Raw genomic sequence first — 20,577 nt, 5'->3', positions numbered from 1 at the left:
AAATAAACCTAGCCACGGCATACACGGCCTCCCAGTACGTGGAGGACTTGCAAGCCCACCTCCGAGCCACGTTTGCATTTGCTCAACAACGGCTTAAGCAAAGTGCAGAAGGTCAGAAAACCTACTACGATAGGAAAGCCTCACGAACCGAGTTCGAAATAGGTGATCGAGTATGGTACTACTTGTTCGCGCAACCAAATGCAAATACTCCGCGTGCCCAGAGGGGCATCGCCCGGAAATTTCTTCCCCGGTGGTCAGGACCATACGAAATCGTCGACAAACTGTCACCCGTCGCCTATCAAATTAGGATGAATAAAGGACGTCAGGGGGACCAACTGAGGTGGGTCCACCGAAATCAGATCAAAAGTCACTGCGGTTTTGAACGTCTGGGAACGCGATCGAGCGAATCTCAGGACCAGCATACGCGCGAAACTGACAAAGGGGGGTCACCAGCTGACTCCGAGTCAGCGACCCAACCGACACCCTCGACAGATGCGCCAAACTCCGGCGACCGACCTCGCTGACTACGATGTTTAAAAGTATCAGACGTGCAAAAGGGGGGTCAACACCCCGCTGCACCTACCGAACCCCTAAGTGATACCATACTGAGCGACGCTAATCCGCTTGTCTTTGTTGGTTGCTCGAGGATGGTGTGATATGATGACGACCCTGATGTTGTGCATGACCGCTGTGGTGAGTTGGCCAGAAACGGTTGAACCCGGACTTGCAGCGGAAATTGCCTTGATTGAATAACCAGGATTGCTTACGAATGATTGCGAGAAGTTAGCATACTGTGTTTTCCACTTATTTGCAGACGCTTGGTGCAACACTTAAGGATACGGTCCTAGCTGTAACACCAATAACATTATGCAGAACTAGACTAGACAACTTTAAAACGATTTGCAACTCGAATTCAAAAGATTATGTACACTCAAGGTGTTATAATACTTATGAATGGTATGCTGCGTGAAATCAGTTTTGCTAGCTATAAAAAGCTCCCCCGTACTTAAGGCCTTCAAAAGCAGGTCAGAGTACTCTTTTTAAAGCGTTAGTGAGTCTAGCTAATCTAACTAAGCCCCTTTGCCTTCCTTCCCTTAGTCTAGCGCGACTGCCGAGGATACTCTGATTTTTTTTTCCCTTTCATTTCTTTTTCTCCCCTCCTCCCTTTTTTTCCCTTTTCCCTTCAGTTATTCTTGGATAGCGCACGACTTTTTTGGGTGTTTAATTACGCTATAGGAAGATGCGATAGCTAAGTACCTAGCAACGATAGTAGTTTTTTTGACGAACACCCCCAGGGGTGGAGATTTGCACCGACACGCAGGTGCCTGAGACAACCTCCCCATCTTTATAAGAGAGCTATGGCCTGAGTATAGTCCCGGGTTTTTTTAGTTTTAGAAGGCGAAAGCCTCTTCTTCGTTCTCTCTCTCTTCTTTAATTTGCTGTTCGTTTTCCCTAGTTACTCATAATATGATACTAGCCTTATAGCCTTAGGAAAATTTTCTTTCTTTTCTTTTGTTTGGAATTTCGCGTCTTGCGTCTTTCCCAGGCCCGCGCCTGTTTTGGGACCCGAGTCCCTCAGTCAGCTGACACAGCACCAAGTTAGACACACACTGTTAACTGAATACACATAGAGACACCTTGAAAACACACAGACATACCCTGCATACACCTAACCAGGCAGAGGTTAGAGAAAAGTTGCACCAGTGGTCTTGAGTGTTGCAGCAGAGCGTGAGTGGGACTCCGGCCGTCTGACCGTGGCCTGGACCCTGGCCACGCATCATCTGGACCCGCCAACCTGGACATCCTGAAGATTCATCCCGCTTGACGAAGGGGGGTCTGTAACAACTATTGCCTAAGTTCCACTCTACCCTCATTTTTTTTTTTTTTAGCAAATTCTCTGCAGTGCATGAATATTCCACTGCCCAGACAGGATCCAAGCCTGGTCAGCTCTGCAGGTGGTCACCCAGCCACCAACAAAACTCTTTTGAAGCCGCTGACCAGGTGACAAAGAAATTTATGCGTCTGCCGAAGGAGTGTATTCAAGCAGTCTTCTCGGAGCCCGAACAAATGGCTCCACTGGTTTGGAATACACAAATGACCGATCAAAGGAATGTTCATGACTTCTTATCAATCACAAAAGGATGTTCTGGCGTCTCGCCCTTCCTGGAACGTCTAGATGGAGCAACAACACCTCCAAGTGGTGAAACTTGGAACTATCCTTAGTGACAATTCACATAAGTAACCGCATTTTACACATTTATACCATGATAATTCTTGACAGACAACTGAACTACGAATGATTCATGTTATATCTTTGTGTGTATGAACATCCTATTTCATTTGTACTCCATAAAGAATGAAAGATAATCAATATCTCTCAGTTCAGTCAGATTAGACAAGTAGAAGTTACCTCACAAGTTAGTTTTTGATGCATTAATTACGATGTGTGTTAAACGGGTTGTGTGGGAAAACTGATTTGCCAGACTGACCAAATTTAATGCCAAATTATTAATCTCTTTAATAATTTTTTCTTAAAGTCTGCCCGAGCGAGCAGAAGGGTGTGCCACCACCCACTGGAGCCCCGCCCAAAGACTTTAAAAAGGGCGAGGAGACCCTCGCTCATTCTCTTTGCTTCTCCTCCTGCTCTCCCGCCTCCTCCAAAAAATTCTCGTGCACGACCTGCAAGTGGCCCAGCCTGCTGCGAACTCTTTGTTCCAAGAAACTTGCCAACCACGTGGCCCTTTTTTTCTGGCAGCATCCGTTAGCGAGAGTGGACTCTCGCTCCACGCCACGCCAAAGCAGGTGCAAACTGCAACGCTGACCAAAGACTCTTTTGTTTTTTTGTTTTGTTTTTTTGTTCCACCATCGGTGCTTGCCCGCCCGACTCCGCGGCCCCCGGCGTACACTTGCAACGTATCGCCGGGCTCAAGGTTGTGCACCTAAGCCGCGCACCTCACGTGCTAGTCGGTGGCGCTCCGCCGCAGTGCCAACGCACCTCCAACGGCCGGCCTTCCCCGTACGCAGGCGCGTACTGACCGAGCTGCAACACCTGAACTCGGACAGCTGCCCAGCAAAACCAACCTTGGCGAGAATCAACCTCGCCGGATCGCCGACCAATCAAGGCACGAGCCGCGCACCTACGCCAGGCCCCTGAGCGGTTTCCCCGTGCTCACCTGTGGAATAACTTTTTTTTTTATTTTCTGGCCCTTTTGGAACGAACATTGACTATTTTTCCCCCTTTTTTTCAAGACCTTTCTGCTCGTTCGATGCAAACAATGCTCGTAAGTCTGCATTTGATTCCAAAATTGGTACCACTGCGTGCAACTTACGTTTGAAACATATCACAGATCTGGCAGGTCAAATTTCTCTTTCCCTTGTTTCCTCATTCATTCGCATTCCTTCCTTATTTTCATTCGCTTAATTTTATTCCTTTTCTTCTGACGGTAGAATAGTTAGATAGGCAGTGTTTTGATTCTGTAGTGTAGCAATCGTGAATAAATGCATGTTTTACGAACTTTATTCCGCCTAAGTCATCTGTGTTTCCGAGTGGATTATTATTCTTTTGTTAGTACAACGAACCACTGAATATCGAGTGTGGCGACTTTAGATTATCAATGTCTGATGAAAGGATTTTGGTCGTTGTTTGCTCCTGTTAACCCAAAGCAAAAACAACGTGGTGCCCCAGAGGTTATCGAGGTAAATACAATTTACCTCTGTAACGTCCAGATTATTAATTCGTCCAAAAGACGACCCAATTATCGCTACAGTGATCCTTAGAAAAAGTTCACTGTCTGTCCCATTGTAAATGAATGGGTGGAAAAGTTGATATTTAATGTTAAATACGAATACTCTAAGTAATGTGGAGTTAGACGATAAATACCACGGGGGGGGGGGGGGGGGGGGATGGGGGGTGAATTTTTGAAGCAAGTTGAAATCTGAATGGTGTAAATCGGAAGTATTGTGTAGGAGTTGTTACACAGTTGTTGCTTCAGCATTCCCGCAATTACGTAGCTAATGTTTTAAAAAATACTTTTTGTGCAGGATTATGTATTTAACCTACTATAAAACAGATCTGGTTAATCATTTTACAATGATTACATCACACATTTTGAAAGGGCTAAATAGTCTTACCTCTGCAGATTGGCACAGGAAAGTCCCACACTGAAACACCTGCTGCATTCGTGACACAGGTGAGCAATGAATGGCCATCTAGGACATAGCCAGAGATACACCTGTAACGTATCTTCGCCCCTACGCTGAACTGAGTTCCATTTAGTATTCCTTTAGGTGGAATTCCCGGATTTCCACATGAGTTGCTCCAGAGCTCTAAAAAGGTAATCAAAATAAAAATTCAGGGAGAGAGAGAGAGAGAGAGAGAGAGAGAGAGAGAGAGAGAGAGAGAGAGAGAGAGAGAGAGAGAGAGAGAGAGGTTAAAAACATGATGGTTGTGTTAATAGCTCAACAGAGGTCTGATTATTGGTCGGACATTATTTCAACCTGGAATTTTGAGCAGAAAGTCAATGTACATGAAAGAATGTAGATATGTAGAATAGCCGCCCCTCTCTAAACACAGAACACGCACTGTGCGTATCGGCTGATCCTCTGTGGGTGGTCCACAGTGGATGTGGATATGTGCAATGCGTGCAGATTAACATATCCATTGCACGTAAGCACTCCCGTGAGGTGCCCAATTAAACACTATGAGAAAACCTGTGCTTGACTTCAAGGTGTGAATCTATCTCCAGGCTTTTTTCAGACTGAAGATCATGATAAATGTCCAGTTTGCTAGGTGTGGCAACAGGTCACGTAAGTGGAAACATTACGTTAGAGAAAGAGACACGAACGCAGACATCATTTATCTACAACCAGTAACCACTGCCGATCATTTGTGTTCTTGGAGAAAAAATGTATATTAAACAATTACGACAAAATTTGTCTTTAGCGCCTTCTACAGTGGTGTAACAACTATTGCCTAAGTTCCACTCTACCCTCTAATTTTTTTTTAGTTTGCTTCTCCTAAAGCAAATTCTCTGCAGTGCATGAATATTCCACTGCCCAGACAGGATCCAAGCCTGGTCAGCTCGGCAGGTGGTTACCCAGCCACCAACAAACTCTTTTGAAGCCGCTGACCAGGTGACAAAGGAATTTATGCGTCTGCCGAAGGAGTGTATTTCAAGCAGTCTTCTCGGAGCCCGAACAAATGGCTCCAATGGTTTGGAATACACAAATGACCGATCAAAGGAATGTTCATGACTTCTTATCAATCACAAAAGGATACTCTGGCGCCTCGCCCTTCCTGGAACGTCTAGATGGAGCAACAACACCTCCAAGTGGCGAAACTTGGAACTATCCTTAGTGACAATTCACATAAGTAACCGCATTTTACACATCTATACCATGATAATTCTTGACAGACAACTGAACTACGAATGATTCATGTTATATCTTTGTGTGTATGAACATCCTATTTCATGTGTCCTCCATAAAGAATGCAAGATAATCAATATCTCTCAGCTCAGTCAGATTAGACAAGTAGAAGTTACCTCACAAGTTAGTTTATGATGCATTAATTATAGTGTGTGTTAAACGGGTTGTGTGGGAAAACTGATTTGCCAGACTGACCAAATTTAATGCCAAATTATTAATCTTTTTAATAATTTTCCTCTTAAAGTCTGCGCGAGCGAACAGAAGGGTGTGCCATCACCTGCTGAAGCCCCACCCAGAGACTTTAAAAAGGACGAGCAGACCCCCGCTCGCTCTCTTGCCCTCTTCCTGCTCTCACAAGCCTCTTCCAAAAACTCTGGCCCGACTTGCAAGTGGCCCAGCCAGGCTGCTCGAACTCTTTGTCTAAGAAACTTGCAAACCACGTGGCCTTTTTCTTTCCTGGCAGGATCCGTTAACGAGATCGGATCCTCGCTCCACGCCACGCCAAAGCAAGTTCAACTGCAACGCTGACTAAAGACTCTTTCGTTTTTTTTTGTTTTTTTGTTCCACTATCGGTGCTTACCCGCCCGACCTTCGCGGTCCCGGGTACACTTGCAACGCACCGCCAGACTCAAGGTTGTGCACCTAAGCCGCGCACCGCACCTGCTACTCGGTGGCGCTCCGCCGCAGTGCCAACGCACCTCCAACGGCTGGCCTTCCCCGTACGCAGGCGCGTACTGACCGAGCTGCAACACTGGAACCGGGCAGCCGTCCGGCAGAACCAACCTCGCCAAGTCGACCAACCAATCAAGGGACGAGCCGCGCAACTACGTCAGGCCCCTGGCGTGGCTCCCTTGCTAACCTGTGGAATAAACCCTTTTTTTTCTTGCCTTTTTCAACGAACATTGACTATTTTTCCCCCTTGTCAAAAAGGCCGCCACTTCTGTTCGTTGCTACGCAACTCCAGGTCTCGTAAGTGCGCTTGATTTCTACCTCGGCGTATCCACTGTGTGCCACTTACGTTTGAAACATCACAAATCTGGCAGGTCAAATTTTCTCTTTTCCCTGTTTCTTTATTCATTCGCATTCCTTCCTTATTTTCATTCGCTTTATTTTATTTCTTTTCTTCTGACGGTAGAATAGTTAGATAGGCATTATTTTGATTCTGTAGTATAGCAATCGTGAATAAATGCATGTTTTATGAACTATATTCCGCCTAAGTCATCTGTGTTTCCGAGTGGATTATTATTCTTTTGTTAGTACAACGAACCACTGAATATCGAGTGTGGCGACTTTAGATTATCAATGACTGATGAAAGAAGGATTTTGGTCGTTGTTTGCTCCTGTTAACCCAAAGCAAAAACAAACGTGGTGCCCCAGAGGTTATCGAGGTAAATACAATTTACCTCTGTAACGTCCAGATTATTAATTCGTCCAAAAGACGACCCAATTATCGCTACATAATGGTGCCGGCCGTGTGAGGCTACAAAACATAAGAAGATCCACTCGAAAATACAAGACTTTGGACGTGAAAAGTAAAACACATTTCACGTAGTGTACCTAATCATTTGTCTCTGTGTAAGAAGGTAAACATTTCTTCTTACATAGAACTGCACTGACTTTTCCCTTCAGCTTTGAATCAAGCGTCTGTTAAGCCGCCATATTGCGTGTGTCACCACCGCAGTGGTTTGCGATAAGTAAACGAGAGTAACGGGATTGATTGTTGGAAGATAGGTAAGAGTCACCGTTTGAGGAAATGGTGGCTTGTATTTGAAAACGTACGTGATAGAGCTCGAGTTGTGCAACTTTTAGATTTCAGCTGGCTGAATTTGAAGTTGTTTGTCTTTGTGTTGTTGTGTTTCCGGAAATTGTGGGAAGTCACGTGACAGCCTACGTGCGTCGCGTTGATCCGACTCGAGTTACGTGCTTCGGAGTAGCTAACCGCGAGCAACGTAAACGATGTCCGAGTCACTTTCCCCGTGTTCCTCCTACACCTAGCTTGTGGGAGAAGTTTGAGTCGTGACTGAGCTTTTGTAGCCGCCGACTCAAAGTTGCAGCTCGTGGCGAGCGGATTAACAGAGCGCTAAGACGTTAGCTGCTTACCTGTACCGTGTACGCATTTCCACAAGGTGGCGCCATAGTCCTTGTGAAGAGCTGTGTGGCTCGTGGAGGCGTGGTTGAGTACCTCCCCCTCCCTTCTCGTTGGCGAGTTTGAGCCACGCCTGCAGACGCCCCGAAAGGGAGTGAATTCTGCAAGCTGTCAGCTGTCATTCAGTGTTTGGAGTGACACAGATCACTCGAGCTTGCTCCACTGTCAATAGACAACTGACCCCCCCACTGCTGCTTTCACGCCGGTGGTCCTTGCTCCGCGACAATTCTGATTCAATGTCACTTCACATTGCTTTTTGAATTGTTTTCCGTGTCGAGCGTTGTACTTAGTGATGGTCGTCACTGTTAGTACGTAAGGATAATAAAAAAATTATCCACGTCCGATTAAACGCAGTTGTAGGCTTAATTGACTGCTTGGGTTTAACGATTATAGTAATAGCCACCGCATTCTAGTCTTTTACGCTGCCTAGCGTGAGAGCAATTACGGTTGCATCAACAAAACATACTGCTGGGTCAAATTAATATAAAGGAACTATTTACACTGTTGTGTTTTTCTCTTTTTTCCTTTTTTTTCCATATTCCCTCTTATCCAGGTTCATACTAGGCTAACTAGCTGTATGCTCGACTTAACATTCTACTTAATTTAGGGTTTTGTGTTTGTTTAGTTGGTTTGGTAGACCTAGTATTATTATTATTACTTTCTTCCCTTATATTTGTTTTTCTTCTCATTTTTATCCATTATTTTTAATTTTTTTGTTTTGTTTGTTCTTTTGTTTTTGTTTTTCGGTTGTGTCTTAGTTAATAAGAAGGTGTGAGTGCGAATGAGCTATTATTAGAGAGGCAGCTCTAATATTTCTGTACAGTTTTGCAGTTTTTGTGTCCCAAAACCCCATCCACAAGACATTTGCATAAAACTGTACTGACACTGTAATCAGTCATTTGACTAAGACTATTAACCCCTTTTAAGTTTATCTTCCCCTTTTTGCTTGTTGTTTATTTAATTTAATTTTAATTTCAACTTTTAACTCGACTTCAAAAAAAAAAAAAAAAAAAAATATTTTTTTGAATTTTTTTTTTGATTTAGCTTTTGGGATTGACCGGTGTAACATTTCAGAGTTACTCTGTCCCTCATTCAAGCTATTCTTTGCTGAGTGAATCAAGTTGAAGTTAGTATTATTAATTTTTTTATTTTTTTATTTTTCTTTATTTATTATTTTATTTTTATTGCTGTTTGTTTTTGTTTGTTTTGATAACTGGAATTGATTTTTCACAACTATAGTGTAAGCTGTGGGTTGCATAGCCCACTACAAATCTTTTGCTTTTGTGGCAATTTCCCTTTTGGATAATTTGAACCCAGTGTGTATTGTTGACGATAATACTTGATAGCGGTAGTTAGCTAACTGCGTACGCTAATTAACTAACTATTAAACGCTAGTATAAGTTGATCGTCTAAAAGCTATTGACAATATGGCAGCACCCCGAGAGACTCCCAGCCCCTGTGAGAGCTTAGAGACCTTAGCTCAACTGGTGCAGAAGCTGACCAAGGACTTCTTACCTGGATACGCTGAGTCTATTCGGCATGCGGATGTCAATACGCTAAATGATAACCTCGCGCAACTCATGAGCGACGCTGAGACAAAAGCCCTAAAAGACAAATCACTCATTCGAATGCTCGGATGTCTGACTTTGAACCTTGCCGCTCAGTTGAAGCTCAGCGATGCCGAGGATTGTCAAGTGAAACACCAACTTGACATGGCACGACAGCAGAGCCGTGATGCCACGGCACAGCTTGAAGCCGCCCACGACCGAGTGAAGGTCATGGAGACCCAGCTGGACGACGTTAAAGCACAGCTGGATGAGGCAGAAGCCCGCGCAGATGCGGCGCTAGCCGAAAATCTGGGCAGAGATGCAGATGAGTCTGCTTCCACTGACGACTCCCATCAAAAGATGGGTGAGTTAACCCAAGCTCTCGCGTCCGCCGAAGAGACAAATCGAGAGCAAGAAAAACTGCTGACATCCGCGGCAAATGAAATTCACAAACTAAAAGTAGAGGTGACTGACTTGACTGAACGACCGTCAAAAGACCAACTTCGGCTAGCAGAAGCTAATTACTTTCGGGTTAGTTCGTCGCTAGCTCAGTCAACCGATGAAGTGAAGCGCCTCCAAGTTCAGGTACAGACCTTTAGGGAGGAACGTAATGCCGAAGTGGACCGCTCATATGACCTGCGAACCAAATTAGCATTGACTGAGGCCGAGGTTACCCGCCTCCGACAATGCCAGCAGGAATATGAGACAGAGTTAGCTCATATTAAACATGAGTTACAACGCGCGCAGCAGTTGCATGAGGTCTCCCGAGGAGCCTCCCGGCCGGGAGCTCCACCCCCACACAGACCTCCTGATCCCAGAGCCACAGCACCACAGCTCAAACTGCCACCTGAGTCCGGAACCGCCTGGAGGACGCCGCCAGTGACCACCGCCGCTTTAGGCCTGGCACCTCCAATGGCCGCCTCCCCACACGCTTTCGGGCCATCAGGTGATGACAGTTTCCAACGTGGACCCATGTCGACTCCCCCGTTGGAGGGACAAATGGGCGTGGCCTGGAAAGATTTGGACAAGCTGGCTCGAAATATAACCAAATTCGACGGAGAAAAGCAAGCTGACGACCGCCGGCGCTCCAAATTTGCTAAAGGTAAGCCCGATCCGCGCTATCATCCAAAACGTGATAAAGTCGAACGTGCGCTAGCAACCGATTCCTGCCGCGAGTCCCGGAACCGCCAAGTCGACTCCGAGACTGACCACAACGCAGTTGCCAACGGCATATTGAAGGCACTCCTGAAATTGTCAAAAGACTCGTCAAAAGACCCGCCTTTATGACTAACCGACGGCCGGACGCCCACTGAAGTGACCCATCAGCAGAGGTCACCAGAGGGGCCTCCAGTAGCCGACACTCAGACGCCGACTAAACTGCCTTCTGACTCAACAATATTGGTACTGCAGGCTGATCCAAATACAGCAGACCCGCATGTATCGCGATCAACCGATGACGTGAGACCGTTCCAACAGCTTTTAGGTGATCTCACCACCAGGGGGATAGCTCGTAAATTCTATCTGAGCGTCACCCTGGAGCGAGCTCTAACCTACGAAGCCCTTGTAGATCCTGCCGCAGACATCACGGTGATGTCCAACACGGTGTTCGAACAACTCCGCGCCGCGTCACAAGCTAACAGTCGACCGCTCCGCCTACGGCGGTGCCCACTCACCGTTAGCGCCTTCTCACCTACTAACACAAAGCTGGAATCTGTCGCGATGGTACACTGGTCTATTGGCCCCATGGAATTCATCCATCCAGTCTATGTGGGACCCATTGAGTCAGTCCCCCTTCTTATTGGCCAAGACCTGTTGTTCCGCTTCCAACCCATCATAGACTACCAGAGACTCCAGATTTGGGCCCAGGTGCGGCAGGCCCTGCCGACATTTCCTTCGGGCCCTGATCAGGCTCAGCTCTGCACTGTGACTCGGGCGCAGCCACCCCACGGGGAAGCAGACGCCCCCACAGGGAGCTGGGACACCACTCAGTCCAAGGCAGGACCCCTCGCGTCCCCGACAAAGGACCGGCTGAGAAGCCATGACACCTTTCTTTGTGACCTTGACCCACCACCGCCTGATGCAGGGTACGCCCCACGCATCATCGGAGGTGTCCACGTGCAAGGTGCACCTGTTCTTGACGCTGTCCTCGCCTTGTGGGCTGACAAGTCAGCCATTTCTGCAGCATTCGCTGACAACTTGCGAGATCTCGACCCGAACATTCTTTTCGTCTCCAAGTCTTGCCGGTTTCCGTTGAACACGGAACCTCCTCTTACAATAACTGCAGTGGGCGTGTGCGCCTTAAACCTTCAGTGGAAGCAGCACTCACCGACCCACTACTTCTTGGTTGTCCCGGACGCGCCTCACACCCTTTTTGTGGGTGCAGATTTGCTTGTTCGTCTTGCTGTCCATGTGGACACCATCAACAACGTGCTTTGGTCCCTCACCAACTCGGAACCTCTAGCTTGTGTTCCCAGTCTTCCAAACATGAAGTCCGGACAGACCATCCCAGATGCTTGCGAAGTCTTAAACGAGGATGAAGTGATCGCTCCGGCGACCACGATCAACATTCCGGTTCGCTTGGTGGCACGAGCTAACCAGGTCTTGAATGCTCGCTCCGCTTTCTTTCAACCTTCATCGGAATTCATGAACCTGTCGTTACTCTTGGAGGCCATGCCCATCGTGGACGCCTCCCTCACCACTCTGATCTTGGTTCACAACCCCCTTTCGTACGACGTTCGCATACCAAAAGCGACCCGTCTGGGCCTGATCATCCGTTCCGACTTCCACGACTTCACTCTAACGGTGCCTGTGGTTGGACACATTCCATCTGACTTGTTCTTGACTGAAGACACCGGTGGCCGAAGACTCACCAGGCCATCTCAGCTTGTTACGGTCAACCCTGCCGGTCCCACCAACGATGAAGACATCGTCCGAGTGGACCTGGGGACAGACCAACAACTGGTGATTTATGCCTTGAGCGCGTTGCCTCCAACGCCTTCTAGCATTCCCTCTGGAAACCCAGAGAAATCTCAACCAACCATGACTCCAAATGGGGACCTTCAACCGTACCCAGAGTTCGAGGAGCACCTCCAAGAAGTTCTGCACCGCGCCGACGCGCTCCGGTCCGAACAGGACCGCGAACGGTTGCGCACCGTGTTAATGAAATACACACCCTCTTTTGCCAAGGACTCCTTGGATTGCGGGTTGACGGCACTACATGTAGTCCGCATCCCGACTCAGCCCGGCGCTCCTCCAACTTTCGTGCGCCAGTACAAGATTCCGATAGCTTCTTACGAACCAGTACAGAAGACTATCGACGCCATGCTGGAAAAGGGCATCATTCGCCCCTGTAACAGCACCTATTCGGCTCCATTGTGGCCAGTCTTGAAGCCAAACGGTACATGGAGACCAACCATTGACTATCGCAAACTGAACCAACAGGTTCCTCTTTCGCGATGGCCCATGACACAACTTGAACAGGAACTTCCCAAGGTTCGAGATGCCAAATTCTTCACCACCATCGATGTGGCTTCGGGGTTCTGGACGATCCCAGTAGATCCCAGGGATCAATACAAGTTGGCATTCACCTTTGGCAACAAACAGTACACTTTCAACCGGTGTCCATTCGGCTACGCCAACTCGCCAGCCGAATTTAACATCTTCCTCAACAAGGCGTGCCCTGACGCCGCCGCCAGGGGCAACCTCATTTATGTCGATGACATTATGATGAGGAGCTCCTCTTTGGATGACCATTTGATGGAAATCGACCACGTTCTTGGACAGCTGTCTTCTGCAGGTGCCAAACTGTCCCTCCTGAAAGGTCAGTGGTGTCGCACGAAGGTCAACTACGTGGGGATCTTGGTTGGGCCGAACGGGATTGAACCACAATCCAGCCGTATTCAAGGCCTTCTTGACATCAAAACCCCCACCGATGTGTCAAAATTGCGCAGCTTCCTTGGCGTGTGCAACTATTCGCGCCAGTTCATGGAACACTTTGCTGACATAGCACGCCCTCTTACTAACCTGCTGAAGAAAGACACGCCCTTCGATTGGGGTGACGAACAAAGCAACGCGATGAATATGCTAAAACAAAAGCTGGGCTCCGCCCCCTGTCTCGCGTACCCCGATAGCAACAAGGAATTTTTCTTGGAAGCAGGATTCTCCGACCATTGTTTGAGTGCGGGTCTATACCAAATGTACGACCAGGATAAACGCGTCGTGGCGTACGCCAGTAAAACGTTGAACGGCCCCGAGTTGAAATACTCCGACTGCGAAAAAGCCCTGCTTTCCACAGTATGGGCAATCAAACATTTCTCAAACTACATTGGATGCCAAAAAGTAACGATTGATACTAACCATCATCCGGTTACTTTTCTTAACAACCAACGCATTCGAGACGGCGTTGTAACGAACGCGCGCATTGCCGGCTGGCTAATGGCGTTACAAAGTTACGATGTTCGAGTCCGGTACACGAAAAACGCAAAGTTACCACTGGGTACCGATCTAGCAATTTGCCAGAACTGTGTGTCAACTTCCCCGACCCCGCCGACAGACGTCGCCGTGGCACCGATGCCGGAATTCACGCGTCACCGCTATTTTGAGGAACATGTCTGCAAAGACATGCCTACAGCTTACGTGGATGGCTGCTCTTACCACCACCAAACCCAGCTGCAGGCTGGGGTGGGCATCGCTTGGGTCAATGACACACCGTGCAAACCACTGCAATTCCAATTGGGCCCCCACTCTTCTCAATATGCGGAAATCGCTGGCATCCTGATTACACTCAAATTGGCAGTTGAAAACGGTGTCGCGGTGCTGGTTATCTGCACTGACTCAAACTATGCCCGCCTCGCCTTCACCTGTCATCTACCGGTGTGGCGTCGAAATGGTTTCCTTACGTCAGCGAAGAAACCCGTTAAACACCGCGACCTCATCTTGACATGCGACCATTTGGTTTCCTCCAATGATATGCATGTCTATTGGAAAAAGGTCCGGGGACACTCAAAAGTCCCAGGACCTGACAAACATTTTAACGACCTAACGGACACGTTAGCCAAACAAGGGGCCCTCAACGGGACTCCTTGGACATTTGATACAGCTTGGCTGCCCACCCAGCCCACCCTGGAGGTCCACGTTCTCACGCGCCTCCGCGCTGCGGCCGCCGCTGAGTCTCGCGACGCCCCCACACGAACCCCTACGGGGCCCATGGCGTGCGTACCGCCCGTCCGAACCTCCGACTTGGTCGCCCAACAAGCCGGCGACCCCCCGCTTTTCAAAATAATTCAGCACCTTTCTGATCCTGTCGCCAACCCCGTGCCGCCTGACGCGTTGAGTGACGACAGCGACTTCAGAGACTTGCTCTCCGTGCTGCAAAGGCTGCGTCTCGTTAAGGGCCTCCTGGTTTACGACTCCGCGTCTCCGCCTGCCCTGCGGTTGGTGGTTCCACGGAGCCAAAGGGGGGTCTTGCTAACATACGCCCACGACGCGCCTTATGCAGGCCACCGCGGATTCAAGGCCACTGTCACCGCACTACAACAGGTGGCATACTGGCCGCGCATGCATAATGATGTAGCAACCTACATCAAAGGATGCCTGGTTTGCTGCCAGTTTCAGCCAGCAAACCCGAGTCACCGAGCACCACTCCAACAGAAAGGAGTCAACTTCCCATGGTCTGATCTCCAAATTGATTGGGTGGGACCACTGGTCAGATCTCTGAGAGGGAACAAATACTTTCTTACAGTAGTTTGCGTGTTCACCAAGTGGGTAGAATGCCTGCCCGCTCCAAACGACACCGCACACACCACTGCGTGCCTGCTGATGAACCACGTGTTCTCCCGTTTTGGGTTGCCCTCACGGGTTAACTCAGACAGGGGAACCCACTTCACAGCCGAGGTGATGCAACAACTTTGGCAAATGCTCGGAATCAAGGCCCAGTTGCACATTAGCCATCACCCGCAGTCATCAGGACAGGTGGAGCGGACTAATCGCACCGTGGTAAATTTGCTGAAAAAGTTTGTTGTTTCCAACCATCGGGACTGGGACACCCGACTCCCACTGATCCTCATGGCAATTCGAGCCACCCCTCACGAATCCACAGGGGTGGCCCCCTTTGAAATGATGACCAGACGGCGAATGACGCTCCCCCTGCACCTGATGTATCAGCCAGGAGAAACAAACCTAGCCACGGCATACACGGCCTCCCAGTACGTGGAGGACTTGCAAGCCCACCTCCGAGCCACGCTTGCATTTGCTCAACAACGGCTTAAGCAAAGTGCAGAAGGTCAGAAAACCTACTACGATAGGAAAGCCTCACGAACCGAGTTCGAAATAGGTGATCGAGTATGGTACTACTTGTTCGCGCACCCAAATGCTACTACTCCGCGTGCCCAGAGGGGCATCGCCCGAAAATTTCTTCCCCGGTGGTCAGGACCATACGAAATCGTCGACAAACTGTCACCCGTCGCCTATCAAATTAGGATGAATAAAGGACGTCAGGGGGACCAACTGAGATGGGTCCACCGAAATCAGATCAAAAGTCACTGCGGTTTTGAACGTCTGGGAACGCGGTCGAGCGAATCTCAGGACCAGCATACGCGCGAAACTGACAAAGGGGGGTCACCAGCTGACTCCAAGTCAGCGACCCAACCGACACCCTCGACAGACGCGCCAAACTCCGTCGACCGACCTAGCTGAGTATCAGACGTACAAAAGGGGGGTCAACCTACCGAACCCCTAAGTGATGTCATACTGAGCGACGCTAATCCGCTTGTCCTTGTTGGTTGCTAGAGGATGGTGTGATATGATGACGACCCTGATGTTGTGCATGACCGCTTGGTGAGTTGGCCAGAAACGGTTGAACCCGGACTTGCAGCGGAAATTGCCTTGATTGAATAACCAGGATTGCTTACGAATGATTGCGAGAAGTTAGCATACTGTGTTTTTCCAGTTATTTGCAGACGCTTGGTGCAACACTTAAGGACACGGTCCTAGCTGTAACACCGATAGCATTATGCAGAACTAGACTAGACAACTATAAAACGATTTGCAACTTGAATTCAAAAGATTATGTACACTCAAGGTGTTATAATACTTATGAATGGTATGCTGCGTGAAATCAGTTTTTGCTAGCTATAAAAAGCTCCCCCGTACTTAAGGCCTTCAAAAGCAGGTCAGAGTACTCTTTTTAAAGCGTTAGTGAGTCTAGCTAATCTAACTAAGCCCCTTTGCCTTCCTTCCCTTAGTCTAGCGCGACTGCCGAGGATACTCTGATTTATTTATTTTTTTTCATTTCTTTTTTCTCCCCTCCTCCCTTTTTTTTCCCCTTTTCCTTCAGTTATTCTTGGATAGAGCACGACTTTTTGGGTGTTTAATTACGCTATAGGAAGATGCGATAGCTAAGTACCTAGCAACGATAGTGTCGCGCTAACCGACCTAAGACTTTTTTTTTGACGAACACCCCCAGGGGAGAGCCAATCAGATCCACCAGGTGAGGAGATTCTCCTCGACCTCCAGGTGCCTGAAACAGCACCCCCCTCTTCAAAAGAGAGTTAGGGCCCGTGATATAGCCCCGGGTTTTTGAGTTTTAGAAGGCGAAAGCCTCTTTTTCGTTCTCTCTCTCTTTTCTTTAATTTGCTGTTCGTTTTCCCCTAGTTACTCATTATATGATACTAGCCTTATAGCCTTAGGAAAAGTTTTCTTCCTTTTCTTTTGTTTGGAACTTCGCGTCTTGCGTCTTTCCCAGGCCCGCGCCTGTTTTGGGACCCGAGTCCCTCAGTTAGCTGACACAGTACCAAGTTAGACACACTGTTAACTGAATACACATAGAGACACATTGAAAACACACAGACATACCCTGCATACACATAATCAGGCAGAGGTTAGGGAAAAGTGGCACCAGTGGTATGTCTTGAGTGTTGCAGCAGAGCGTGAGTGGGACTCCGGCCGTCTGACCGTGGCCTGGACCCTGGCCACGCATCATCTGGACCCGCCAACCTGGACATCCTGAAGATTCATCCCGCTTGACGAAGGGGGGTCTGTAACAACTATTGCCTAAGTTCCACTCTACCCTCTAATTTTTTTTTAGTTTGCTTCTCCTAAAGCAAATTCTCTGCAGTGCATGAATATTCCACTGCCCAGACAGGATCCAAGCCTGGTCAGCTCGGCAGGTGGTTACCCAGCCACCAACAAACTCTTTTGAAGCCGCTGACCAGGTGACAAAGGAATTTATGCGTCTGCCGAAGGAGTGTATTTCAAGCAGTCTTCTCGGAGCCCGAACAAATGGCTCCAATGGTTTGGAATACACAAATGACCGATCAAAGGAATGTTCATGACTTCTTATCAATCACAAAAGGATACTCTGGCGCCTCGCCCTTCCTGGAACGTCTAGATGGAGCAACAACACCTCCAAGTGGCGAAACTTGGAACTATCCTTAGTGACAATTCACATAAGTAACCGCATTTTACACATCTATACCATGATAATTCTTGACAGACAACTGAACTACGAATGATTCATGTTATATCTTTGTGTGTATGAACATCCTATTTCATGTGTCCTCCATAAAGAATGCAAGATAATCAATATCTCTCAGCTCAGTCAGATTAGACAAGTAGAAGTTACCTCACAAGTTAGTTTATGATGCATTAATTATAGTGTGTGTTAAACGGGTTGTGTGGGAAAACTGATTTGCCAGACTGACCAAATTTAATGCCAAATTATTAATCTTTTTAATAATTTTCCTCTTAAAGTCTGCGCGAGCTAACAGAAGGGTGTGCCATCACCTGCTGAAGCCCCACCCAGAGACTTTAAAAAGGACGAGCAGACCCCCGCTCGCTCTCTTGCCCTCTTCCTGCTCTCACAAGCCTCTTCCAAAAACTCTGGCCCGACTTGCAAGTGGCCCAGCCAGGCTGCTCGAACTCTTTGTCTAAGAAACTTGCAAACCACGTGGCCTTTTTCTTTCCTGGCAGGATCCGTTAACGAGATCGGATCCTCGCTCCACGCCACGCCAAAGCAAGTTCAACTGCAACGCTGACTAAAGACTCTTTCGTTTTTTTTTGTTTTTTTGTTCCACTATCGGTGCTTACCCGCCCGACCTTCGCGGTCCCGGGTACACTTGCAACGCACCGCCAGACTCAAGGTTGTGCACCTAAGCCGCGCACCGCACCTGCTACTCGGTGGCGCTCCGCCGCAGTGCCAACGCACCTCCAACGGCTGGCCTTCCCCGTACGCAGGCGCGTACTGACCGAGCTGCAACACTGGAACCGGGCAGCCGTCCGGCAGAACCAACCTCGCCAAGTCGACCAACCAATCAAGGGACGAGCCGCGCAACTACGTCAGGCCCCTGGCGCGGCTCCCTTGCTAACCTGTGGAATAAACCCTTTTTTTTTCTTGCCTTTTTCAACGAACATTGACTATTTTTCCCCCTTGTCAAAAAGGCCGCCACTTCTGTTCGTTGCTACGCAACTCCAGGTCTCGTAAGTGCGCTTGATTTCTACCTCGGCGTATCCACTGTGTGCCACTTACATTTGAAACATCACAAATCTGGCAGGTCAAATTTTCTCTTTTCCCTGTTTCTTTATTCATTCGCATTCCTTCCTTATTTTCATTCGCTTTATTTTATTTCTTTTCTTCTGACGGTAGAATAGTTAGATAGGCATTATTTTGATTCTGTAGTATAGCAATCGTGAATAAATGCATGTTTTATGAACTATATTCCGCCTAAGTCATCTGTGTTTCCGAGTGGATTATTATTCTTTTGTTAGTACAACGAACCACTGAATATCGAGTGTGGCGACTTTAGATTATCAATGACTGATGAAAGAAGGATTTTGGTCGTTGTTTGCTCCTGTTAACCCAAAGCAAAAACAAACGTGGTGCCCCAGAGGTTATCGAGGTAAATACAATTTACCTCTGTAACGTCCAGATTATTAATTCGTCCAAAAGACGACCCAATTATCGCTACAGTGGAAAAAACAAAAACTAATCCAGGAATGTTTCACCTATGGCTATGAAAATTGTCAGGGACATGTAGCACCTCTAGATGTACAAAAAAGTCCTAAAATGTAGAATGTGGATGTGAGCTATGAATTTTTGAATGTCCGATTTTGGTCCATTTTGGCACAATCATACTTTCTTGCCCCCTTGTCCTAGACTAGGGGTCAGCAACACGCGGCTTTAGCGCTGTCCTAGTAGCTCACTATAGTTTTTTCACAAATGTATGAAAATGAGAAACGATTGAGGGAAAAATATATTTTCTGGGTTTAAGATTGTTTCTGCAGGAGAAAAACTTATTCTTGTGCTGTAAAATGTATGAAATTAATACAAAACAGGGCTCGACAGTGCGAGCATTTCACTTGCAAATGCGTGTAACTTTCAAGTGCGTGCTAGTGAACAAAAATGCCGCTCGTGCGGCGCAAGTGCATTAATGCTCCCTCTGCACTATGTTTAAAATGTACATTCGAAAGTCGCTGTGTCCTCCGCTGGCTCTGCCGTGCGCCGACTCAATCTAATAGTATTTGAGTGAAACATGAGCCGCTGCAATGTGATTGGCTGGCTACTTCCTGATCAGCACAGCATACGTGTACACATGCACCGCACAGACTACAATTTACAAACAAACTTATGTAATATGGCGCTTTTCCATCGGACCGGTTCCACAAGGAAGCGGCATTTTTTGTCCCCAGATACCTCCATGGGATTCTTTCGGGGCCGAGCGGTTCCATTGTAACCGCTGTTTAGAATCCTTTCGGCAGTGGTTCTGCAGCGCCGGTCGTCGGGGGACGAAAGGGGCGGTCGTCACCTGTCACCTGATTGACCGACAGCAACGCATTTTGCGCGAGAGAACCATAGGCGCCGACCGGTCATAAAAATACGGTATATACAATCAATATACTAATCTTTTACAACAACGCTGAACTATATTTACAATGTAAAAGGTACTTGTCGATGGATTTGTAATGTTTGTGGTTAAAATTGCGGTCGTGTGTCCCCATTAACTTGAATGAGAGCGCCAGCGGGAGAGTTCTCCATTCACAAATCGCTTTGTGACTAGCAAGCCGGCCCTGAATTGCAATATTTCACCCATGGTGGTCCATATTAAACTGTAAATATGGTTCAATGTTGGCGTGACGCCACTCTAGAAATGTTATGGCAGATCCGCACGCATTGGGGAACGCAAGCTTGGCTTGGAGAGTTCAAATGATCCCGCCCCCTTCCCGCTGCGCGCCGACTGTACGGAAACGCAATAGAGGCGGTTGTGGTGTGGTAGCTTGCCGTGCGGGGCTCAGGGAAAAGCGGCAGTGAATTAAAAAAAAAAAAAAAATGAAGCGATCTATTTTTGATTATTTTATAAAACAAAATGAGAATGGGGAGGAGAATGATAGTGGGAAAGGTGGGCCAGCGGACGGTGCCAAATAAAACATTCAGATTATTCTGCCCGTCAGAAATTTTAGTTTGAA

General features: G+C 47.8%; 1 protein-coding gene across 5 annotated transcripts in view; it reads right to left on the bottom strand.

The window, feature by feature from the left end:
• The window catches only part of LOC144021954 (CUB and sushi domain-containing protein 3-like), a 1,200,535-nt gene that overhangs the window by 1,051,021 nt on the left and 128,937 nt on the right, over positions 1-20,577 (bottom strand). For all 5 annotated transcript variants that reach the window (XM_077526258.1, XM_077526261.1, XM_077526260.1 and 2 more), the window contains exon 4: positions 4,132-4,326. In XM_077526258.1, coding sequence (XP_077382384.1) covers positions 4,132-4,326 — 195 coding nt within the window. The remainder of the gene's footprint in view (positions 1-4,131; positions 4,327-20,577) is intronic.

This window comes from Festucalex cinctus, chromosome 7, assembly GCF_051991245.1.
Source record: "Festucalex cinctus isolate MCC-2025b chromosome 7, RoL_Fcin_1.0, whole genome shotgun sequence".
NCBI classification, from domain to species: Eukaryota; Metazoa; Chordata; class Actinopteri; order Syngnathiformes; family Syngnathidae; genus Festucalex; species Festucalex cinctus.
Note: the sequence above shows the minus strand (reverse complement) of the source record. Positions and strands in the feature narration are given on the sequence as shown.